Source organism: Syngnathus typhle, linkage group LG4 (genome assembly GCF_033458585.1).
Source record: "Syngnathus typhle isolate RoL2023-S1 ecotype Sweden linkage group LG4, RoL_Styp_1.0, whole genome shotgun sequence".
NCBI lineage: Eukaryota > Metazoa > Chordata > Actinopteri > Syngnathiformes > Syngnathidae > Syngnathus > Syngnathus typhle.
The window spans coordinates 4,297,032-4,323,516 of NC_083741.1; the positions used below are offsets into that span (position 1 = coordinate 4,297,032).

The 26,485-nt window shown below is 44.9% G+C and overlaps 1 protein-coding gene across 10 annotated transcripts in view; it reads left to right on the forward strand.

Annotated features, from left to right (window-relative positions):
• The window catches only part of ano1a (anoctamin 1, calcium activated chloride channel a), a 149,160-nt gene that overhangs the window by 67,055 nt on the left and 55,620 nt on the right, over nt 1-26,485 (forward strand). For 9 of the 10 annotated variants that reach the window (XR_009714162.1, XM_061276381.1, XM_061276374.1 and 6 more), the window contains 5 exons: nt 4,269-4,429; nt 14,816-14,901; nt 15,670-15,681; nt 16,663-16,734; nt 24,712-24,786. Coding sequence is in view for 9 of the 10 variants with exons in the window: in XM_061276381.1 (XP_061132365.1) it covers nt 4,269-4,429; nt 14,816-14,901; nt 15,670-15,681; nt 16,663-16,734; nt 24,712-24,786 (406 nt within the window). In the remaining variant the exon portion in view is untranslated. The remainder of the gene's footprint in view (nt 1-4,268; nt 4,430-14,815; nt 14,902-15,669; nt 15,682-16,662; nt 16,735-24,711; nt 24,787-26,485) is intronic. The other variant, XM_061276376.1, reaches the window with a different exon arrangement.

Sequence of the window (26,485 nt, forward strand, 5' to 3'; positions counted from 1 at the left end):
CTATATAAAGAGCGAGAGTTCAGTTCTCTACCTAAATCCGTATTACAGGTAATATTTTATTTCACAACACTTTGCCTTGTTCCTTTCTTCTCTGCTGTTCACTTCAAACACGCTCCATGCGCACGGAGCGCGGTGGTGCGTTTACGGGCAGTCGGAGAAATCAACGCCAACAAAGAAAATTACATCCAGCCTAGTTAAGACCATACCAAAGACTATAAAAATGGGACCCATTGCCTCCCTGCGTGTGTGACGATCATTGGGACTTAAAAAAAAAAAAAAAAAAAAAATTAAATTTTTGTTTTTAAAAAAATTCATAAAAATTGGGTGCGTATTATACATGGGTAGAAGCTTTTTTCCAGCATCAGCATGCCATTTTTAGGGGTGCGTACATGGGGGCGCACTATACACGGAAAAAAACGGTATTTTTTCTCATAGCTCCCACTTGAGTTTGTTTAGTGTGGTGAGTTGGTTCAGGTGTAAAACTGCATTCACTCAACTGTTAAAATAAACCAGTTGTTAACACATTCAATGCCAAACATGAAAATCATTTTTTTCTCCATTGTTTGTGAATAAATGTGTTATGCTTAGAAAAGATCCCTTGTCATCCGTGATTATAATATGTAGGGTAGGCTACAAATGTAGGCTGAATGATAAAGCATAGTACTGAAAAAAAAAGCTAAATAGTTGGAGTTGACATTCTTTTACTGATCCGGCCCACCTAAGAAAAGAAACTCTGGATCCGGCCCCAGAGCCAAACTAAGTTTGACATGCCTGTATTACGAGTATGTTCAGTAAAGTCTTTTGCGACACACCTGCATCTCCTTTACTTCGGCTCCACAATACCATTTCTTTTATGCCAGTCGTATCATTTTATTTTGTCGTATTTATCCACCACATTATATAAGCTGGCATAGGTACCACATCCACTTGGTGTTCAGATTACTTTTGAAGACATGACGCTGTATGATCAGCTGGAAGGACAATTGGCTGACGTTTAAGATTGTGGTTGGGTGCTCTGTTTTGCGGAAATGGGATTGTAGTTCAAACATGGACGATTTTTGCGAAGAAAACTTCTGAAAACAATGTGCAGTCCGTCATTATTTCATTTATTGATACTTTCGACATTTGATTTGATTAGTTTTTTCTTGAATGACTTTTAGAAGTTTCCTTCGCAAAAATCATGACATCATCAAACACCGGCTCGTGAAAATATTGTCTGACAATAAAATGGTCCGTGGTGCTAAAAAGGTTGGGGTCCACTGATCTGGAGCATAGGGGGAGTTATGTAAGGATGCTCTTCCTCAACTTCAGCTCAGCTTCCAACCACATCATCCCGAATAACCTGGTCCAGAAACTCATTCACCTGGGCATCTCCTCCCCCATGTGTCAGTGGATAAACTTTCTCACAGACAGTCCGTGAAATTAGAAACCCCTCCTCTTCGCCACTGTCATACTTAGTACCGACTCCCCTCAAGGCTGTGTATTGAACCCTCTCTTATGCACCCTACATACTCACGACTGCTCACCGACCCATCCCTCGAACTCCATCTTAAAGTTTGCGGATGATACCACCATGGTTGGGCTCATCTCAGGAGGAAAAGAGTCTGATTACAGGGATGAGGTCAACCGACTGACCTGCCACTGAACACCACAAAAACTAAGGAAATAATTCTAGACTTCAGAAAGAGCAGTGCTTACCCAGCACCGCTTTACATCAATGGGGACTGTGAGGGGTCAGTTTGATAAGATTCCTGGGAGTACAGATCTACGATAGCCTCTCCTGGTCTGCCAACACTACAGTGGTGGTAAAGAAAGCACAGCAATGACTCCACTTCCTGAGGGTACTAAGGAGGAATAATCTGGAGGAGAAGCTGCTGGTGTTGTTCTACAGAGCCACAATCAAGAGCATCCTTGCATATGGCATCACAGCATGGCACAAATGGTGCTCAGCAGCAGACAGAAGAGTGCTGCAAAGAGTGATAAACATGGTCAGCGAATGGCTGCTCCCTGTCCAGCCTAGAGGACATTACCAGCTCCCGCGCTACCTCAGCAGAGCAGCCAGCATCATCAGAAATTAATCCCACCCCAGGAGCCACCTGTTTGACCCACTACCCTTAGGTCGACAGTACAAGTCACACAAAACCCGGATAATTAGGTCCAGGGATAGCTTCTTCCCCAGAGCCATCACGGTACTGAACAGAACTCTGAAATACAAAGTCGAATAACTGTTGTAAGATCAAACGTGCAATATTTTCCAGTACAATACAAACATGTGCAATATTGTGTCATATCAATGTGCAACAATCTTCGAGTGCAATAACTAAACGTTCAATATTTTCCAGATTGTAAAACCCTTGCTCACACATATTTTTTTCTTATTCATATTGTTGAGATATTTACTGCACCATACGACTTTACATTACGTCTATTTTTGTTTTTTTCCAGAGTCGTCATTTTTATGCACCTTGCAAGCACCTCTTGGAGTTGCAACCAAATTTTGTTATAATGTAAATTATAATGACAATACAGGCGATTCTTAAAAGAAAGTTACTGACCAATATAGCCAACGTTCTTTTTAATAACAGTTACACGACTTCCATCCATGAAGACTGTCAGCTTCTTAAGTACTTAAGGTCTGTTGATGAGTAACTCTTTGTGATTAACGTTTGTGCAGCAACAACCACAGCCTCTCAGACATTGTTCAGAGGTGTATTGTTATCCTTCAGCGTGGTAGGGTCGCCACAGCAAACCATCAGTTTTTTTTCCAGATGGTTGGCATGAGAAGTTTTTGGCACAGTTTTTACGCCAGATGCACTTCCTGACACAACTCTCTGTGCTTGGGCCCCCTTATGGCTGCCCTATGGCTACATCTGGTTTCCTGACCGGGAATCGAGCCCAGTCCGCGGCGGTGAAAGCGACGCATCCTAACCACGAGACCATCATGGAATTGTTATCCTTCAGCGTAAATCTCCCGTTTAGGAAGGGCCCACCAGTTCTCAATAGAGTTTAGTTCAGGTGAAGAAGGGGCCATGTCTTTATTCTTTTGTAGCAGTATTAAACACACGCAGCTGTCTTTTCAAACACGTCTTAATTCCAAAACTTCCAACAAGATAATGAACATGAAACATCACATGAAAGACAAAAGCACACATTGCATGATATAAGTACAGACATACCCCAACAGCATGCCTGCTGGGTGAGAGGCCTGCTCCAGTGTCCGGCCACACTATCACCTTTAAGGCCTTTACCGGAGGGCCACACAGTGGAGTACTCTGATGCATGTGATGGAGTATTGTCCTGCATAAATATCATGGTCTTCTTGAAAGATGCAGACTTTTTGGTTTTAGAGTGTCTTCATTTTTGTTTTAATTTTAGAGTTAATTTTAAGTCCATCTTTAACTCAAAATGTTCCAAGTTGCTCATTTTTTGATAATACCAGCCCATACCATGCCTGTGTGGTTTTTCTACAGGTACTCTGGTTTCCTCCCACATTCCAATAAAATGCATGGTAGCGTAATCAAACACTCCTGATTGCCTCAAGTGTGCTTCAGCAGGTTCAAATACCTTTCAATAGGTTTTCAAGTTTCTTTCCTATTGGTATTAATGAGAACTGTCACGGATCGGAATGGAAATGGAGCAGGGCGACCAAGTGCAGCTTGGACCAGGGTTTATTGACGAACACAAACTAACAGACTCCGTAAACCAACAACAGAAACTGAACAGAGACGTGAACCAAAAAGACAGAGTGACATTGACAATGATCCGACAGGGAGTGACACACAGACAGGACTTAAATACAAGACAGGTAACAAGAGGCAGGTGAGAATGATCACACTAATCATGGGCACACAGGAGGGGAGGGGCTGGCACACAAACACAGGGACAGAAACCACGGACATGAGCACACAGGAGAGGAGGGGCGAGCACACAGACATGATCGGGGACGAGTCGTGACAAGAACTTTCCTTATTATGCCTCTGTCTGAACAAACCCAGTTGCTTTATAAGTAAAATTACAAGTTATTTACCAGTTTGTCTTGTCAGATTGTCTTGAAATGTCCAATGTTTTTTGATCTTTTTCCAAACATTTGACGACTCCATGCAAAAAAAGAAATTGGTATTGCTTTCTATACTGCAAAGAAACTGTATACACAACATGTGAAAATCCTACATGCATAATTATTTGGAAAACAGCACTGGCTGTTTTAATTTCACATTATATAATTATTTTGGTTTGTTCTAATTTTGTTCTCTGTTGTCTCTCTCTAGTATGGAGGTTTGTGACCCAAGGAACAACATCACAATGTGCCCACTTTGTGATAGTGCTTGTAACTACTGGAAACTCACGACAGCATGTGGTACTGCCAGAGCCAGCCATCTCTTCGACAACGCAGCAACTGTCTTTTTCGCCATTTTCATGGCCCTGTGGGGTAAGTACAATGAATGAAAACACCAAAATTACAAATAAGTCAAAGTCAAAAGTCAAAGTCTGCTTTATTGTCAATCCCTTCATATGTCAAGACACACAAAGAAACCGAAATTTCGTTTCCTCTATCCCACGGTGACGAGACATAGTACACGATAGACATACAAGTAGACGACACAAAATAAAAACAAGAAGGCACAAACAATAAATAATAAACAATAAATAATAAATAAATAATATGAGTGATGAATAAATAATAAACAAATAACCCAATAAATAAGAGGAGCAAAACTGAGCCAGTGTGCATACAGCAGACAGTAAGCATAGCGCAAGTACAGGACGCTACGCAGAAGGGGGGAGCGAGTTCAGGATCCTAACAGCCTGGAGTATGAAGTTGTTGGTGAGTCTGGTGGTGCGGGAGCGCAGGCTCCTGTACCTCTTCCCAGAGGGCAGAAGATCAAACAAAGAGTGAGCGGGGTGACTCACATAACTCACAATCGTGGTCGCCTTGCGGGTGAGATGGGAGGTGTAAATGTCCTTCAAGGAGGGGAGTGAAGCACCAATAATCTTACCAGCCGTGTTCACTATGCGCTGCAGGGCCTTCAAGTTGTAGTCAGTGAAGCTGCCACCCCAAACAGCAATACGTACAGCTGGAGGACGCTCTCAATGGTGCAGCGGTAAAATGTAGTCATGACGGCCGGAGGAGCGCTCGCCTGAGTTTCCGCAGGAAGTACAGGCGGCGCTGGGCCTTCTTCGCCAGTGATGCGGTGTTGGTGGACCAGGAGAGATCCTCACTGATGTGCACCCCCAGGAACCTGGTGCTGCTCACTCTCCCAACCACAGCACCGTCGATGGTCAGCGGCAGGTGTTGGGTGTGACCCTTCCGGAAGTCAACAACAATCTCCTTGGTCTTGTCGACGTTCAGCAGGAGGTTGTTGTCCCTGCACCACGTGGTCAGAAGGTCAACCTCCAGCCTGTATTGAGTCTCGTCTCCCTTGGTGATGAGACCCACCAGAGTCGTGTCGTCGGCAAACTTCACTATGCGGTTGTCGCTGTAGGTTGCAGTGCAGTCATGCGTCAGGAGGGTGAAGAGCAGCGGACTGAGCACGCAGCCTTGGAGGGCCCCTGAGCTCAGCGTGATGCTGGCGGAGATTTTGTCGCCAACATAGTCACATTGTTGACTGCGATCACCATGCGTTGTGCAAGAGTCTTTGCAGAGTTCGTGGTGAATAGTGATTACCAGTAGCCCGTGGATCATTGCCTCTCCCTGTGCAGTGTGTCACTGGCAGCGTCTGTGCTCAGAATGTCCTTAGTCCTCGGCATGCGGAGGTTGGGGCGAGGAGCTGTCCGTCTGATTGTCAAAATGAAATTTGACAAGGCACTTCTTTGAGGTTGTGATGTTGGGGGACGGTGCAATGATTTGTGTGGATTGATGCATCCAACAACAAACATTTTGATCTCTCCACGTCGGGATTCTTGAGTTGATTGGACTACAAAAGTCGGCGCATATGAAAAACATGCCGGGTTTGCAAAACTGTTTGTCCACCCTGATTACCTTGTTTGATTTGTCCCGCCCCAACCGATGTGACGTAATAGATGAAAACACGTAGAGTGGAGCCTCGGTTTTCGAACGTCCCGGTTCTTGAACAAATTGGAATTCGAACAAAAAATTCGAGATTATTTTGTCTCGGATGTTGGACAAAATTCGGTTGTCGAACCTCGCGAGTTGAGCCGAGACGACCCGCATGCCAACTGACTCCATTCGTTATTACGTTCTCGTTACTCTGAGGATTCCATCAACTCTAATCATGCCTCCAAAGGAAGCAAGTGGGAGCAGTAAAGCCATCCTAAGACACAAAGACGCTCCTAAAGCAATGAGACACTGAGCACCCGGCGCGCTGCGGTTGCACGATCGGACCAAATTAAGATCCCTGCGCACTGAGGTCCACTTAAATTTTGGAAAGTACATCAGGACTTTATAAATATTTCCTAAATTTCAGCGACCGCTCTGTCACAATAATGCGACCAGCGCGGTGCAGTTGCGCGGTAGGCTACGCACTACGGTTGCGCGTTCGGCGGTCCGCTTCAAATGAAAAAATGCTAAAAAAGGCGGGGGTTTTTTGCTTGGAACGGATTGATTGTTTTTCCATTATTTGTAATGGGAAAATATGATTCGGAATTCAAACAATTCACTTCTCGAACAGCCTTCTGGAATGGATTGTGTTCGAAAACTGAGCCTCCACTGTAATAGAAAATGGAGAAAACTGAACGGAGTAAAAAATAACCCCCCAAACTGATCATAAAAGTATCTCACCAGCACCTGGAGGGATTACACTTTTCTACACCCCTGGAGACTCCAAATAGACAAGAAAATTATTTTAAAAGCAAAAAAAGTCAATTTTCTACGATAATTGTCCTTTAAAGGCTCTGTTATTTGTGTTTAGAGCTTTACAAAAATAGTCAAGAGTTACAAAAAAATGTGGTTAAACCATCAGAGCAAAATTGAAATGGGCTTGAATGACTTGTTACCTTGGATGCGTTAATCATTCCACACATGTCATAATTACTGATGCCAGCTCTAGTGATACAGTATCATTTTAATTAAGTAATTACCTGTAGGTAAACACTCGAATCCCTCCTGTAAATGGGTTTTAATACTTGAAGGTCAAAACAATTGAACAATTACTTGGTTAGACACTTCAAATACAGTAATACCTCGTTTATAACAGATAATTGGTTCCAAAAAACACCCGCGATAAGTGAAATCCGCGAAGTATGGTCACCCTCTCATCTGTACATTTTTTGTGTGTCAATAAATGTACCGTATTTTTCGGATTAAAAATCGCTCCAGAATATTAGCATTAGCCATGAAATGCGCAATAACGTGAAAAAACACGTATATGCGCCGGAGTATAAATTGCATTTTGGGGGAAATTTATTCGACAAAATCCAACACCAAGAACAGACATGAACGAGAAACAACAGGCTAAACGATAGGTATGCTAATGTGACATAAACACAAACGAAGAGCTGAGAACGGGCCTGACGTAACATTCAGTTATTCAAATAACTGTTACATAAATAACACGTTTATAAAACCATCTGTGTCACTCCAATTCATTAAATCCATCGATCGTCCTTTATGTCAACTGGTGGGCGCCGCTGACGGCGGTAGCACTTCAAAATATTCCATAGGCCCATATAACGATATATAAATTATATATCAATAATAAATTAATAAATTATATTTATAACGCACTTTACATTTGGGGGAATCTCAAAGTGCTACATGGCAGATAAAAAAACAATCAATGAACTTTTTGTATAAGCAATAATATTATCAAACCAGCTGTGTCACTCCAAATAATTAAATCGATCGGTCGTCCTTTATGTCAACAATGCCGGGCGGGTGCGCGCCGCTGACGGCGCTTGTACTTCAAAATATTCCACAGGCCCATATAACGATATATAAATTATATATCAAATAACTATTATCCATCTTCTTCCGCTTATCCGGGGTCGGGTCGCGGGGGCAGCAGCTTCAGGAGGGACTCCCAGACTTCCCTCTCCCCAGCCACTTCATCTAGCTCATCCGGGGGCATCCCAAGGCGTTCCCAGGCCAGCTGAGAGACAGTCTCTCCAGCGCGTCCTGGGTCGTCCCCGGGGTCTCCTACCGGTGGGACATGCCCGGAACACCTCCCCAGGGAGGCGTCCAGGAGGCATCCTGATGAGATGCCCGAGCCACCTCATCTGGCTCCTCTCAACGTGGAGGAGCAGCGACTCTACTCCGAGTCTCTCCCGGATGACCGAACTTCTCACCCTATCTCTAAGGGAGAGCCCGGACATCCTGCGGAGAAAACTCATTTCGGCCGCTTGTATCCGGGATCTCGTTCTTTCGGTCATGACCCATAGCTCGTGACCATAGGTGAGGGTAGGAGCGTAAATCGACCGGTAAATTGAGAGCTTTGCCTTTTGGCTCAGCTCTCTCTTTACCACGACGGACCGGTACAAAGTCCGCATTACTGCCGACGCTGCACCGATCCGCCTGTCGATCTCGCGCTCCATCCTCCCCTCACTCATGAACAAGACCCCAAGATACTTAAACTCCTCCACTTGGGGCAGGATCTCATCCCCGATCCGGAGAGGGCATTCCACCCTTTTCCGATCGAGGACCATGGACTCGGATTTGGAGGTGCTGACCCTCATCCCGACCGCTTCACACCCGGCTGCGAACCGCTCCAGTGAGAGCTGGAGATCACGGCCTGAAGAAGCCAACAGCACCACGTCGACTGCAAAAAGCAGAGACGCGATGCTGAGGTCCCCAAACCGGACACCCTCAACGCCTCGGCTGCGCCTAGAAATTCTGTCCATAAAAACTATGAACAGAATCGGGGACAAAGGGCAGCCTTGGCGCGGAGTCCAACCCTCACTGAGAACGAATCCGACTTACTGCCGGAAATGCGGACCAAACTCTGGCATCAGTGATACAGGGACCGAACCGCCCTTATCAGTTGGCTCGGTACCCCGTACTCCCGAAGCACCCCCCACAGAACCTCCCGAGGGACACGGTCGAACGCCTTCTCCAAGTCCACAAAACACATGTGGACTGGTTGGGCGAACTCCCATGCACCCTAGACTCTAGGGCCTAGAGGATCCTGCTGAGGGTGAAGAGCTGGTCCACTGTTCCACGGCCAGGACGAAAGCCACACTGTTCCTCCTGAATCCGAGGTTCGACCTCCCGACGGACCCTCCTCTCCAGCACCCCTGAATAGACCTTCCCAGGGAGGCTGAGGAGTGTAATTCCCCTGTAATTGGAACACACCCTCCGGTCCCCCTTCTTAAAGAGGGGAACCACCACCCCAGTCTGCCAATCCAGAGGCACTGTCCCCGATGTCCACGCGATGTTGTAGACGTGTCAGCCATGACAGCCCCACAACATCCAGAGCCCTTAAGAAATCCGGGCGGATCTCATCCACCCCTGGGGCCCTGCCACCGAGGCTTCGACCCCAGAGATTGGAGAGTTCGCCTCAGAGTCCCCAGGCCCCGCTTCCACAATGGAAGGCGTGTCGGTGGAATTGAGGAGGTCTTCGAAGTATTCTCCCCACCGACACACGACGTCCCGAGTGGAGGTCAGCAGCACACCATCTCCACTGTAAACAGTGTTGACGTTGCACTGCTTCCCCCTCCTGAGACGCCGGATGGTGGACCAGAATTTCCTCGAAGCCGTCCGGAAGTCATTCTCCATGGCCTCGCCAAACTCCTCCCACGTCCGGGTTTTTGCCTCAGCAACCGCCGAAGCCGGGTTCCGCTTGGCCATCCGGTACCTGTCATCTGCCTCCGGAGTCCCGCACGCCAAAACGGCCCGATAGGACTCCTTCTTCAGCTTGACGGCATCCCTTACCGCCGGTGTCCACCAGCGGGTTCGGGGATTGCCGCCACGATAGGCACCAATGACCTTACGGCCACAGCTCCGGTCGGCCGCCTCAACAATGGAGGCGCGGAACAAGGTCCACTCGGACTCAATGTCCCCCGCCTCCCCCGGGACGTGTGAATAGCTCTGCCGGAGGTGGGAGTTGAAGCTCTTCCTGACAGGGGATTCCACCAGACGTTCCCAGCAGACCCTCACAGAGCGTTTGGGTCTGCCAGGTCGGACCGGCATCTTCCCCCACCATTGGAGCCAACCCACCACCAGGTGGTGATCAGTTGACAGCTCCGCCCCTCTCTTCGCCCGAGTGTCCAAAACATGCGGCCGCAAATCCGATGACACGACTACAAAGTTGATCATCGAACCGCGGCCTAGGGTGTCCTGGTGCCAAGTGCCCACATGGACACCCTTATGTTTGAACATGGTGTTCATTATAGAAAATCCATGTCGAGCACAGAAGTCCAACAATAGGACACCGCTCGGGTTCAGATCGGGGGGGGCCGTTCCTCCCAATCACGCCCTTCCAGGTCTCACTGTCATTGCCCACGTGAGCATTGAAGTCACCCAGTAGAACGATGGAGTCCCCAGAAGGAGCGCTCTCCAGCACTTCCTCCAGGGACTCCAAGAAGGGTGGGTACTCTGAGCTGCCGTTTGGTGCATAGACACAAACAACAGTCAGGACCCGTCCCCCCACCCGAAGGCGGAGGGAGGCTACCCTCTCGTTCACCGGGGTGAACCCCAATGTGCAGGCGCCCAGCCGGGGGGCAATAAGTATACCCACACCTGCTCGACGCCTCTCACCGTGGGCAACTCCAGAGTGGAAGAGAGTCCACCCCCTCTCGAGAGGGCTTGAACCGGAACCCAAACTGTGCGTGGAGGCAAGTCCGACTATATCTAGTCGGAACTTTTCTGCCTCGCACACCAGCTCGGGCTCCTTTCCAGCCAGAGAGGTGACATTCCATGTCCCAAGAGCCAGCTTCTGCAGCCGGGGATCAGACCGCCAAGGTCCCTGCCTTTGGCCGCCGCCCAGCTCGCACTGCACCCGACCCCTTTGGCCCCTCCCACAGGTGGTGAGCCCATGGGAAGGGGGACCCACATTTCCTTTTCGGGCTTTGATGGGGCCAAATCATTAAATCCATCGATCAAATTCCTCGTCCTTTATCAACAACGTCGCGGGTGCGCCCTGACGTCAGCCTCGTCGTTATTCCACAGATCTAGTATATAACTATATTGTAGCGTTAAGAAAGTACAAAGAAAGACGTGGGTTTGGTAAACGGCTCTTTATTCAATGAAACAAGAGTTCAACGAGACAACAACTACTGAACTGTAACGATAAAAACATATCCAAGTTGCTACACAGAATAAAATATATCAAATAACTATAACTAAAATAGTTCACCGCCACACGGCCCCAAGGACCGGCGTTGACTTCCAGGCGTGTGGCGGCGTGGACTTCCATCCCCGGAGGTGGCACTTCCAGTCACGGAGGTGGAAGAGAGCTCCATAGAATAGGACCGGGTGTGCGTAAAAGCCATGTCCGAGCCCCATCCGCCGTCCCCGGACAGCCACCCGGCCAAGCGCCGGCCCCCAACTTCCATTCACAGAGGTGAAAGAGAGCTCCGTAGAGTAGGACCGGGCGTGCGTAAAAGCCATGTCCGAGCCCCACCCACCGTCCCTGGACAGCAACCCGGCCGAGCGCCGGCCCCCGACATCCATCAATGGAGGTGAAAGAGCGCTCAGTAGAGTAGGACCGGGCGTGCGTAATAGCCATAACAGTTTTTCAAACCTTCTGTGTCACTCCAAATCATTAAATCCTCCAAACTCTTCGTCCTCCATGTCACTTACAAACAAAGCCGCTAATGACGCTAATGATCGTGGGGCCCTTCGTCATCTTCGTCATCCCTTGATCGAATCTTTGTCCTTTGTGTAAACAACCGCCGCGCCGCTGACATCACTTGAAATTCAAATTACAGTAATCCTTTGCTACATCGCAGTTCGTTTATCGCCGTTTCACTTTTGAATTTTGAAAATTTGTGAAAAAATTCACATAGAAGTCACTCTTAAGTCGTCCCCCCACCCGATCTATGAAAAAAAAACGCGACTTGTAGTCCGAAAAATATGGTATATGAAATCCTTTAAGTGCATATTTTATTAATAGAACATTAGATAATTGTTTCAAACATGTAAATAGTACATTGATACTATAAATAACACAGAAGATTTTGTATAAATACTGAAAATATAAATATTATACCTGTGTGCATGTAACATGTTAACAAGAAGTTCTGGGCACGCTAACGAGTTAGCGGAAAGATGCTAATTCGCGATCGTGCTAACACGCGAAAACGGACCACTAAAGTCAAAGTCAATGTCTGCTTTAAGGAATGTAAACGAACATTTGGAGCAATACTACATTATCCTAAAGTTTAGACACGTGATCGTTCATTTCTCTTGTTAGGAGACCCACTTACATCGTCAATGACTGCTGTATCACTGTAACTGACATGTATACAAACATGAAACAGGAAGTGCTATCGCCTGAAAATGGCCTTCGAAATAAAGCACCCTACCTTAAATCAAAGCACGGCTGAATAAGATAAATAACATGGATAATTCTTAACACATGCTGTAAATATATTTTTGGAACAGCTTTTATTATTATTATAACAACTTTTTATAACAAAGTACAAGTGTACATACTGTAAGTATGTTATTAGAACTCTTTTGTCATTATAAAAAAAATTCTATAACAAGGTACAACACTGTAAATATATTTTCAGAACTCTTATTATTCCAACGTTTTTTGTTTTAATAAAAAGTACAAGTTTACGCACTCCAATTGTATGGGCACTCCCTGCCTTCTGCTGGCGTGTGGGCAACTTTCGTGCCATAATCCCTCAATTTGGAAGTTTTATTTTGAATTTAAATTTTTTTTTTAGGGTTAGAAAAAAATCTGCAATGTCGTGAAACCGCGATAAACGAACCGCGATGTAGCAAGGGATTACTGTAGATACTTGTAGCTTGATCGAGTCACCGTTAGTAAGCATGCATAAGGCGGCCTGACAATCATGTGCTATCCACGGGCTATTCTGAGGAGAAATTACACCGTATGAAGATTATAAATTGCGCTTATCAAGGACTATGATTTCGAGATGAATTTCTAGCATACGTCATTTACAAGATTCTAACATAAGATACCACTTGAGTATCTATCCATGTATCCATCTTCAACAGTCTATGAATCTGTTCATGACTTCCCTCCGACAAAATTACTTTGTGCTGTTCTTCCTTGGGAATCCCAAGAGCTTCCCAAGGTAACCAGAAGTCAGACGCTGAATATCAATTCTTTATTTGCACCCTACTCTGTCCTCAACCCTGGTTCCTATCTTTAAATGGTAGCATCACCCATCCACCAGAATCTTTAGTCCAAGACACCAACAAAGGAGTGAGGCAGGACAAATGTTGGTAGAAGCAAAACGTTCCCTCTTCTCTGTTGTCATTTATTGTAGACGTTATTTAAAGATGTCCCTTTATGAGTCTGAAATATTACCACCATTAAAAGAGGAGGACAGACATGATGAAATGACAGTTAACACAGTGTGTTCAAAATTATTTTGCTCATAGGATTTGCACTAAAAGCCGCCTGACTAATGTGCAGGCAGCGTGGGATCGAGTCCTGGTGTACATGTGGGTATGACTGTTTGCCTGTATACTATGCCCTGCAACTGGCTGGCCACCAGTTCAGGGTGTCATTTGCCTTTCGCCCGATGTCAGCTGGGTTAGGGTTAGCACCCCTCCACGACCCTGAACAGGTTAAGCGGTGTTGAAAAGGGATGGATGAACACTTTTTCAGTAGTTACAATTACAACGCAAGGTGGTGATTAATCAGAATCAGAATTACCGTAATTTTTGGACTATAAATCGCTCCGGAGTACAAGTCGCATCAGCCATAAAATGCCCAAAAAAGTGAAAAAAACACAAGTCGCTCCGGAGTATAAATCGCATTTTGGGGGGCAATATATTCGACAAAATCCAAAACCAAGAACAGTCATGAACGAACAACAGGCTAAACGATAGGTATGCTAACGTGACATAAACACAAACGAAGAGCTGAGAACGGCCCTGACGTGACATTCAGTTCTTTAAAAATAACTATTACATAAATAACACGTTTATAAAACCATCTGTGTCACTCCAATTCATTAAATCCATCGATCGTCCTATGTCAACAATGGGTGCGCGCCGCTGACGGCGCTTGCATTTCAAAATATTCCACAGGCCCATATAACGATATATAAATTAGAAATCAAACAACTATTATATAAGCAATAATATTATCAAACCATCTGTGCACTCTAAATCATTAAATCCGTCGATCAAATTCCTCGTCCTTTGTCAACAACGCCGCGCGTGCGCCCTGACGTCGGCCTTGTCGTTATTCCACAGATCTAGTATATAACTAGATTGTAGCGTTAACAAAGTACAAGGAAAGACGTGGGTTTGGTAAACGGCTCTTTATTTAACAAAAAAACTTCCAGGCGTGTGGCGGCGTGGACTTCCAGCCACGGAAGTGGAAGAGAGCTCCATAGAATAGGACCGGGCGTGCGTAAAAGCCATGACCGAGCCCTATCCACCGTCCCCGGACAGCCACCCGGCCGAGCGCCGGCCCTCGACTTCCATCCATGGAGGAGAAAGAGAGCTCCTTAGAGTAGGACCGGACGTGCGTAAAAGCCACATCCGAGCCCCATCCACCGTCCCTGGACAGCCACCCGGGCGAGCGCCGGCCCCCGACTATGCTATTGAAATATAACCCTACTACCTATTGTACGTATGTCATTAAGGTCATCAGTAACAAGTCTACAAGACTTTCAGCTTATTAGTTTTGAGTTAAACATCTGCAGTTATGCAACCCTTATATTCTTTATTGTGAGTTTTACATTTAGCTGTGTATGCTTTATTATATAGCCGTTCTCTTCATGGAGCACTGGAAGAGACGACAGATGCGACTTAACTATGTCTGGGACCTGACAGGCTATGGAGAGGAAGAGGAGGTGAGCTGAAGCATAATACATATTTTTAAAAAGTTGCCCAGAATTTTGAAAATCTCTGTTTGGGTTTAGATTCTTTTTGCACCAATTTTGTATCATTTACAGTCACGTGACAAAAAAGGATTCCATAAAATATTGGGATTATTAGTTCGTTAACATAATTTTGTGAACAGTAAAAATCTATGAAAAAAGTTGCTTTTAATTGGTTCTGATAGCATAATTGTAACAACGAGACAGCGTAGCCTTCACATGCCTCGACAACAGTTAAAGCAAGGGGTGCTTGTTTTGTATGTTGGTATTGAGACACTTAAACTGCCTCATAATTGCACCAACATTCAACATGGTGAAATAGTAAAATGAAATTATAAGATGATGCAAAATTGTAATTGGTGTTAAGGAGAATATACATTGTGTATATAATTTGGGAAATGAACAAATTATATTCATAGCACTTGTGTGCTATGAATGTGCCAAATGTGCTATAAAACAGTGTAATGCCTAATTTATTAATTCAAGACTACTTAGTATTCATACTATATGAGTAGAAATGTAGTGTTTAAAATCAATGTAGTGTGTAATTCCAGGGAGAACACCAAAAAACTTTTTCAGAGAAAGTTACAAAATATCACCAAATGTTGCCTACTACATCAATATTTTTTGCCACAACTGTATTTCTAAAACAGTTGACTAATGTAATGTATGAATTAATGTATAATCATACAAACAATGGCTGACATGTTGTCCCTTTTCTGTTTATGGTGTACTTTACAGGAGGAACACAAGGTTTGACTTGCTTTACCTTTTACCACTAGAAACACTTTTTAGTAGTCAGACATCATTGCAAGTTTTACTACTTTTGTGATCTCTGTTATCTTTTGCCTTTCCGACAATGCTTCCCAACCTTATACACTTCTTTATTGGAGCATTATTTTCAAATTTTGGATTTCTTATCCCTGCAGTTTTTGCTTTTCACTTTCTGCTTTCCATTTGTTACTGCAGACTGCTACGTGGGTGCATGGCTGCATGTAAACCAGTGGTTCTTAACCTTGTTGGAGGCACCGAACCCGACCAGTTTCATATGCACATTCACCAAACCCCTCTTTAGTAAAAATAAAAAAAATAAAATAAAATTTAAGACAGATTTTTTTACCGATGCACAAAATGAGCCATGCAAAGAACTAAACCAACACAATGCATGAACTCACAAAAAATTACATACCAGGACATCAGTGTGACTTCTGCATCACCACAAATTTACACGACATACGGGTGTGTTCGGACCTCCGCAGTGGAGGCTCTGCCAAACCCTTGAAACCGACCTACCGAAACCCTAGGGTTCGATCAAACCCAGGTTAAGAACCACTGATGTAAACATTCTGTAAACATGGAATATTAAGTAAATATTATTTTGCTCTCAGCGGATACATTTCAGCAAAAGGTGGCATTAGTCCTGTGAATTATAACTATGTTAGTGATGTTGTGAATGTAGGGAAATATTGATGAGTAAAGGGTGTGATAGTGTCAGTTTTCTATACTGTAATCAAAGCGTGTGTCTGGAGACGTGTGTGGTGTGTATATATATGTATATATATATATATACACAATTTATATTGTGTATATAAATATACACATGTATATTGTGTATACATGCATATATATGTGTATATATATATATATATATATATATATATACATATATACGTGTATATATATATATCCCAACCTTCGAGGTTAATGAACATGATTAACGGATGTCTTTTTCAGGACCACAGCCGAGCCGAGTATGAGCTCCGTGTCATGCAAAAAGCAAAGAGACTGGAAAATTCAATGGCTAAGGTAGAGTAAATGTGAATAAATGTTACTTTTTCCATCAATCTATAACAGATTAAATGCTATAATCTCAAAGATGTCCTGCGACGTCATTTGTAGTCTATAATGTGTAATGCTTATTCTATTTAGGGTCATAAGCGAGGTCTACAAAGTACTTTTGAGCGAGAGGCAGGATTCATGCTGCACTGGGCACCAATCAATCGTAGGGCTCATGGAGAGAAACAATTCTCACATAGTAGATGCACATCTATGGCACAGTAAAGACACCGTAAACCCAAAACCTTTTGACTGTGAATCACACTTGATAAACACTACCCCATTAAAACTATATGCGCAAAATCATTGATGCTCCTGTCCTATTGAAAGAAAAACCCACAGTGGTCACAAAAATAACTTGTAAATCACAAAATGTTTAAATATGAAAATTAATCAATGCAAGTTAAAAATGATGGTACCCCTAGGAAAGATGGAAAATATTTTGAGCATGGAGAGATATTCAACCGAGGTGTGCCCTCTAATTAGCATCATGTCTTTAAACTTATCATCATCATCACTCGGGATGAGTATGACTGTCTTCTTTTTGGGGTCGTCTACTTGTGGGTCCGCAGGTGGGCATAGAGCCCGATCCGGGATCCACATATTTTTGTGCAGTGTGGGCAGGGGAAAGTGGTGGTGGGTTGTGATCGTGCTGGAGCCTGTTTTTGTCTTTCCTTATGGAGTTGTCGTTTGGTTTCTGCGACACGGCGGAGTTCCTTTTCGTGATGTGCTGCACCATCTTGCACCGCTGCCCTCCAGCTGTTCCTGTTCAAGGCGATGCGCTCCCAGTCCTGAGATGTTATTTGGAATTTCTTGAGATTGGTCTTGAGGTTTTCCTTGAAACGTTTCTTTTGCCCACCTGGGGCTCGCGGACCTCTCTCCAGCTGGGAGTATAACATCTGTTTGGGGAGGCGGGTGTCAGCCATGCGGATCAGATGTCCTGTCCATCGGAGTTGGTGCTGCATTATTAAGGTGGTGATGCTCGGTATCCTGGCTTCCTCCAGAACGCTGGTGTTTGTGCGTCTGTCCTCCCATTTGATCCACAGTATTTCCTTCAAGGTTCTCTGGTGGTGCTGTTCAAGAGCTCTTAGGTGCCTGCGATAGGTTGTCCATGATTCTGCCCCATAAAGTAAGGTGGGGAGAACCACAGCTTTGTAAACCAGGAACTTGGTGTCAACCCGGAGGTCTCTGTCTTCAAAGACTCTTTTCCAGAGTCTGGCGTACGCTTCACTGGCACAGCTCAGGCGATGGTTGACCTCAGAGTCAATGTCCGCTTTGGAGGAGAGAAGGCTGCAGAGGTAGAGGAAGTGGTCAACATTTTCAAGTGCAGTGTTGTCCTCATTTATGATGGGCGGAGTAGATGCCTGGTTGGGGAGGGGTTGATGTAGCACCTCGGTGTTCTTGATGTTCATGGTCAGACCCAGGGCTCTGTATGCCTTAGCAAAGGAGTTCAGGATGCCCTGGAGGTCTTCTGCAGAGTGTGCTGCAATGGCATTATCGTCCACATACTGGAGCTCCATGATCGTGGTGGTTCTGATCATGGTTTTGGCTTTGAACCTGTTAAGGTTGAAGAGCCTGCCATCAGTTCTGTACCAAATTGGGATTCCCTGTGGTAGTCGCCGACCGCGCAACTGCACCGCGCTGGTCGCATTATTGTGACAGAGCCGTTGCTAAAATTTAGAAAATATTTTTAAAGTCCTGATGTACTTTCCAAAATATAAGTGGACCTCAGTGCGCAGGGAGCTCAATTTGGTCCGATCGCGCAACCGCAGCGCGCCGGGCGCTCACTGTCGCATTGTTTTAAGGGCGTCTTTGTGTTTTAGAATGGCTTTACTGCTCCCACTTGCTTTCTTTGGAGGCATGAAGGTCAATACAATCCTCAAAGTAACGAAAATACAATAACAAGAGAGTCAGTCGGCATCCGGGCCGCGCGGTCGGGTTTTCTCGGGTCCTCCCGGCTCATCTCGCGAGGTTCGACCTCCGAATTTTGTTCGCCAACCAAAGCAAAAAAATCTCAAATTTTTTGTTCAAATTTGTTCGAGAACCGGGACGTTCGAAAACCGAGGTTTGACTGTAAAATAAATAGATGCAGCTCACTGACAAGTGCCGCTATTTGAGCAAATTTTAGAACAGTCCTGCGGGCGACTCATGCGGTCCTCACGGACGACCTGGTGCCCGCGGGCAGATGTATGGATGAAAGACGGATGAAAACCGCCCTGCGTTTCTGGAAGAACTTTCTCAGACAGTGGCAGTAGGCGATTGGCAAGAACACGAGCAAGTACTTTGCCAACAGTTGAAAGGAGTGAGATACCCCTATAGTTTCCGCAATCCGCTTTGTCCCCTTTCTTGAAAACTCACTATTAGAGTGTCCCTGTGCTCCGAGGGCAGTACCGTAATTTTCGGACTATAAATCGCTCCGGAGTATAAGTCGCACCAGCCATAAAATCTTTTTTCTGAAAAATTTTTACGTTTACCGACTTAAGTAGGAGTCAAAATTTGGGTGCGTATTATACATGGGTACAGGCTTTTTTCCAGCATCAACATGCCATTTTTAGGGTGCGTATTATACATGGGGGCACATTATACATGGAAAAAAACGGTATATAAGTATAGGTCGCCCCCCCACCCAAACTATGAAAAAACTGCGGTTTATAGTCCGAAAATTACGGTACTTCTTTTTCCCAGACTTTCAGAAGGAAGGCATGGTGGTGGCGCTGGAGCTCTGGTCCACCTTCCTTTAGGACCTCAGCTGGGATCCCATCTGGCCCAGAGGCCTTGTTGTCTTCAGGCTCCTGATGGCATCTTGGACCTCTGCTAAATTGGGAGGTTCACCCGTGTCTTCCCTGATGGGACTCTGAGGGATGTGACTGAGGAAATCTGACTGAGTTGTGCTGTCACGGTTGAGGAGTTCCTTAAAGTGCTCTCTCCACCGGTTGTTTATGGACTCATTGTCCTTCAACAGCTCCTGCCTGTCCTTAGAGCGTAGGTTTTTTTGGCTGCGATGGCTTGGGCCGTAGACAGCCTTAATAGCACTGAAATAGCCTCTGGTGTCACCAGAGTGTGCCAAACTCTGGATTTCCAGTACCCTTTCGGTCCACCAGGGGTTTTTAATCTGCCTCACTCTGGACGTCAGCCTTGGCTCTCGTGTGAGCCTGTCTCTTTGCTTTGAAGGTGATGACATTTTGCCAGACACGAAAGGTTTCCCTTTTCTTGGAGATGAGCTGTTCTATCTCTGTGCCGTTCTCAACAAACCAGTCCTGAAGCTTTCTGGACTTGTACCCGAGAGTGGCACTGTAGGCATCAAGGATGGAAGACTTGAGCAGGCTCCAGTGTTCTTCAATGTCCACAGGGTATTCCTGATTGAGGCTTTCTCCAAGAGAGGCCTGAAACAGCTGCAGTGTGGCAGTTTCGTTCAGGCTCTCAAGGTTTAGTCTCTGCCGGCTCTGCTTCTTTTGCAGTCTTCTCTTCCTCTTGAGTCTGATGGACATCGTGGATAGTATCAGGCGGTGATCTGTCGAGCAGGCCTCTGAATCCATCATGGCTTTTGTGATGCTCACGTCGCGCTGATCCCTGGCTCTGACAATGACATAGTCAATAAGTCAAGTCAAGTCAAGTTTATTTGTATAGCCCTAAATCACAAGCAGTCTCAAAGGGCTTCACATAGACAGAAATTGACAATTATTCTCAAAGCATCCCCTGATCTTAAGCTCCCAAAAGGGCAAGGAAAAACTTAAAAACCCCTACCGGGGGAAAATGAGAAACCTTGAGAAGGGACCACAGATGGAAGGATCCCCCTTTCAGGATCATCAGGTTGGAATGGATGCAGAGAGGGCACAAATGATACAACATGAAAATCAATTAAATAAAAAGTGGATCTCCATGTCATAGCAGAGGGCTGCCGAAGGAGCCCTCAATTGTCCTGGCAGTGTATTCGAGGAGGTTGAGCTGCAGTTCCCCCATCCTGAATTGGCCCACGAGAATCCAGATAGCCGCTGTCAGCATGGGTGCCACCTAACCACCTCCCCGGCCGGGGAGGGGGGAGGGAGGGGGTGGAGAGGGAGAGAAAACAAACTCCAGCCGAATCGGCCACTACAGGTTAGTTAAAGGCCAATGTAAGTTGGCTAGTATTGGGGTAATGTGATCAAATTTTCTTGTCCGAGAGAGCAGCCTTGCAGCAGCATTTTGTACTAACTGTAGACTTTTGATGCGGGACTTAGGAAGACCCGAAAATAGTACATTACAGTAGTCCAGGCGCGACGTGACGAACGCATGTATAATAGTTTCCGCATCACCGGTCGAGAGGATCGGACAAATCTTTGCAATATTACGAAGGTGAAAAAACGCAATTCTGGTTATATTCTTAATGTGCTTTTGAAAGGAGAGAGTTTGGTCAAATATTACCCCGAGATTAGTTACAGTATCGCTTTGAGTGATAGTACGGTTATCTATAGTTATAGCGGTTTCCTTGAATAAGTGTTGATAACGAGTTGGACCAATTATCAACATCTCAGTTTTATCTGGGTTAAGACGAAGGAAGTTGAGAGACATCCATTGCTTGATCTCCGCAAGGCACGCCTCAAGATTACAACAATCCCGGGGATCTGTCATCGATAACGGCATATATAATTGGGTGTCATCCGCATAGCATTGAAAACTAATATTATATTTACGTATTATGTCCCCAAGCGGAATCATATAAATATTAAAAAGAATTGGTCCGAGAACCGATCCCTGTGGGACACCACATGTAACATTATAGAGCTCCGAGGACGCATTACCATGGACCACTCGGTGCGTCCTGTTTGATAGATAGAAATGAAACCAGCCTAGTGCTGACCCTGAAATACCAACATAACTTTTAAGACGCCCTAATAAAATATCGAAGTCTACAGTGTCGAAGGCAGCACTAAGATCGAGTAGTAACAGTACAGACGAAGTGTTTGAATCCATAGCTATGAGGAGATCGTTAGTCACTTTACCAAGTGCTGTCTCAGTGGAATGATTAGCTCTAAAACCAGACTGAAAAGTGTCATATCGATTATTGGCGACCATGTAATCAATAAGCTGCTGCGCTACTACTTTTTCAAGAAGTTTTGCTATGAATGGGAGGTTTGAAACTGGCCTATAATTACTGAGTACTGAGTAATAAGATGCCATTGTTTAGAGCGAGGGTGTCGCCATGAACCTTTGAGTTTGTTCTTCTGGCGAAAGATGGTATTGGTGATGGTAAGGTCGTATTGAGCACATTTGCTAAGAAGCAAAACCCCGTTAGAGTTGATGTTTCCAATGCCTTCCTTTCCAATGGTGCCCTTCCAGAGGCCCACTCTGGCATTGAAATCTCCCAACATAATGATCTTGTCCTCCCGGGGGGTTTTGACGATACCTCATCCAGACAGGCATAGAAGGTCTCTTTTTCTTCCTCATCGGAAACGAGGGTAGGTGCATAAGCACTAAGAACTGTTGCCGTCTGGTTGTTGGCCAGCACCAGACGGAGGGTCATCAGGCGCTCACTGATTCCCAGAGGGAGTTCAGACAGCTGACTGATCAGTTGGTTCTTGATGGCAAAACCAACCCCATGGATCCTAGGCTCATATGTGGCCTTTCCTTTCCAGAAGAAAGTGTATCCACCCTTTTCCTCCTTCAGATGACCTTCCACTGCCCGTCAGGTTTCTGAAAGAGCAGCTATGTCGAGTCAATTCGGCATCTTCTCAGTTCCCTGGCAACGATGGCGGTTCTCTTCTCCGGCCTATCACTGGTTACACTGTCCATTAGTTGTGAGCACATTCCAGGCTCCAAAATTCATGTTTCTGTGTTTTTGACCGCATAATGGTGATCCCTCTGAACGCGGTAATCCAGTCGAGAGGTTTGAGGCAGGCTATGTTTAGGGCACCTTTTCTAGCCCCTTCCCCGTTAGGGGTGAGCAGAGTGAATCCTAAACAGGGCTGCTCAGTCGTGGATGCAGCTACCTAAGAGCTCTTTCTGCCTCGATCCAAGAGCTCAACGATCATCTAAAATCCACCGCCTGATGTGCCAGCTTGTGTCTAGGGGCTTCCAGATTTCACAATCCTGCCACCGTTGCCACTTACTGGTCGCCACAGGACTTTAATCCGGGATATGAGGTGGATTCCCTGAAAAAGACGCCTGTGCGTGACTTTGTTTAAAGTGGGGAGACTGGTGCACAGACAGTCACCACACTGTCCTTGACAGATCGTGGTCAGAATCCAGTGACATGGAGACCAAGACGACTGGTGACCATTTTCTTCTGCAGCCTTCATCCCCCTTCCCAGCCGTTGTGATGCCTCCCCTTAGGTCAGCCATCATACTCCGCCTGGTCCACCGTTGAGGTCTTCACTATTTACCCATAGCTGGAGCTGTTTACCCACAGCCGGGACAGTGGTTGATGGGCAGTAGGGCGTGTCCACACACCGGTGGGCCTAGATGCCGCATCTCTGGGGCCCACTGCTGCTCCGAGATCCTGCACAACTTAGCCTGGGACCGCAGGGTGCCAGTTGCCGTGTGTGGCCATGAGGAGGCGTGTGCAAGTCTTGGCAATGGAGAGGCTGTGTACCGGTTGAGGAGGCTTATGTACTCGGCTCCTCTTTTCACCCCCGGAAACAGAGAGCTCGCTAGTGGCGGTAGCTGAAAGCAGAAAAGTGGCAAGCAGAGGCAGCATGCACAAACCCCAACCACTACTACTCCAACACTACTGCACTGACGCATCACATGCCCTGTGTGCTGATGGAAAACACACACACACACTTGTAAAGTGTAACAGGCACTGTGATGTCATTTACAGTTACAGGATTTTTCTGGACAATTAACAAATGCATATGAATTGGAAAGCCCTGTTGAGATTAGCGGGGATGCATAGTACATATTATTGTTGTAAAGTAAATGTTTGATTTATTTATTTATTTATTTATTTATTTATTTATTTATTTATTTATTTATTTATTTATTTATTTATTTATTTATTTATTTATTTATTTATTTATTTATTTATTTATTTATTTATTTATTTATTTATTTATTTATTTATTTATTACTTTGGGATTTTGTGTCCACTGTGTGTTTTCTTTCTTTAACTGATGGATACCAACCATTTTGTCCACGGTTATGTATACAATGTACTTTATCAACTTAAACAAAGCATATTTGACTGATCAAAGAAAAGTTAATAATCATTATTTCTACAAAAAAATAAATGAAGAAAAAAAATAACCTTGAGGATCTTCAGATGAGACATATACTTTGCATAGGGAATCAGGAGGTGAGACAGTGTTTTCGGTAGTTTCAAGTAATAAAATAATTTCATTACTTTGCTACATAATTTTCATTACGATTTTCATTAAAGTCTAACTGTGTGCATGGGTGGAGTTTTCTTTGTTTTGGTATTTGACTAGAATTTAAGACAAAACAACAGGGCGTAGCGGGATATTTGTGCTTGTGTGCGCTGTTGTGTGATGGTGACTGGGGGCTATTCACATATTCCTAAAATGATAATGATAATTCCATCAGTTGATTGATTTCTGCAATGATTTAGAGAGAGTCTCCCATGCTGATTCCACATTTGTTTAAATTGTAATTAGCTTGTGTGCGTGTGCGTGTGTGTGCGTGCGTGCGTGCGTGCGTGCATGCGTGCGTGTGTATAAAAAATATTGGGAATTTAGCATTTACGCTCTGTTTTTGAAGAAAACTCTGCCACAGTCCCTTGACATATTTCTCAGTTGGCTCTGCTATACTCTAGTTGGCTCTACATGGTTGCTTGAGGCTGAATTAGCTATGCTCCAAAGGAGTATGTGCACTTGTATATTTGAGAACTGTGTGTTTAAAATCACACACATTACTTTTAAACATATTTTCAACATTTCAGTAATCCAGTCAGATCCAGATCCAGTGTTTTTACGTATGTTGCTGTGTTTTTACTCTACGTATGTTTTATGTTAGGATGAGAAAGTGAAGCTGACATGCACTGACAGACTGCCAGCTTACTTGACTACTATAGCCATGATGGCTTTCATGGTGAGTAACGCATCTCTTTCAATTAGACTCTTTAACAGCCTTATTTAAAGAAAGATTTCAACAATATCCCATACCATTAAGCCGCCCAAAAAGGCAAAAAAACTAACTTTTTAATGTGCAGGTAATTCATACAATTCATTGCAAATATTCCATCCATCCATCCATTTTCTGAACCGCTTAGTCCCCACGGGGTTGCGGGTGAGCTGGAGCCTATCCCAGCCGTCATCGGGCAGTAGGCGGGGGACACCCTGAACCGGTTGCCAGCCAATCGCAGGGCACACAGAGACAAACAACCATTTGCACTCACACTCACACCTAGGGACAATTTGGAGTCTTCAATCGGCCTACCAAGCATGTTTTTGGGATATGGGAGGAAACCGGAGTGCCCGGAGAAAACCCACGCGGGCCTGGGGAGAACATGTCATTGGAAATATTGCTCTGCTTAAAAGAGTTAGATTAATTGTTTGCAAGCTCCAATTGCCTGCGTTAACCTTGGCTATCGCTTGTCAAATTAAAGGAGCACCACAGCGGATTATTTACAAGGTCAGCGACGAAAAACCGGGTCAACTCTGTCTTGTCTGTAATGTTTGCAACACTGAGAATTATTTCTCCAATATAGCAGTTTATATCATTGACTCAAACACAGTACAGAAGCCAGTTCTTATTGCATGCACATTTCTTGTCAAATCTACATGGGTCTATAAATACAATAAGGAAATAAAATCAGATCTAAGTAAAAATAGAGCTCCAAGTGCTAAAGGTCTCGATCCTGGCCTTGTTGTGGTAGTGGCACATTGGGATACTCGCATTGGTAGGCATATTAATATTTGACTTTTTTCACGATAAACAACAGGCCTGCTGTTTGTGCAAAGTTTAATGAGTTTTTGCACACGTTTACAACCTCATCAGTGGTGACCTCTCAGGTTTTCTCCTTTGTCCCCAAAATGAAATGAGTTTTTATTTTCCCGGTGAGGGATTTGGTTCCAGAGATATTGTGTCACGTGCCGTGCCAGAGACGCTCGGCCGGTAACTTTCCTCAGCCACACCCCTTCTTTATCGTAATGTCTGTCACCTGCTCCCCCTTGTTATCTGATGTATTTAAACGCTGCCCGTGTGTTTCTCCTTGTCGGTGTCCACTGTTGTCTCCAATATGTGTCCGCGCCTAGTGTTCCTGTCCTGCTCGTCTATATTCCCCCGGTCTTGTCTGGAGGCTCATGGTCAGAATCTGTTCTGTGTCTTCGTTTCCCCACCTACCTCCCGTCCAACTCCTTTTCCCTTCAATAAACCCTGGTTCAAGCTGCATTTGGTCGCCCGGCACCACTCTTTCCCGACATATTGCCAATTTCTGTCTTTATGATCTGGTTTGGCAGGCTAACACAATATGTTTTTGGCAGGCCCGATGTGTGTGCAGCTTTTAATTAAGTTTTGCCATTTTTAGACCTCCAAAAACCTACAGTGCCTTGCGAAAGTATTCGGTCCCCTTAAACCTTTCAACATTTTGCCACATTTCAGGCTTCAAACATAAAGATATAAAATGTTAATTTTTTGTCAAGAATCAACAACAAGTGGGACACAATCGTGAAGTGGAACGAAATTTATTGGATAATTTAAACTTTTTTAACAAATAAATTGAAAAGTGGGGCGTGCAATATTATTATTATTATATTATTATTATTCTAATGAATTAATAGGCGTTTAG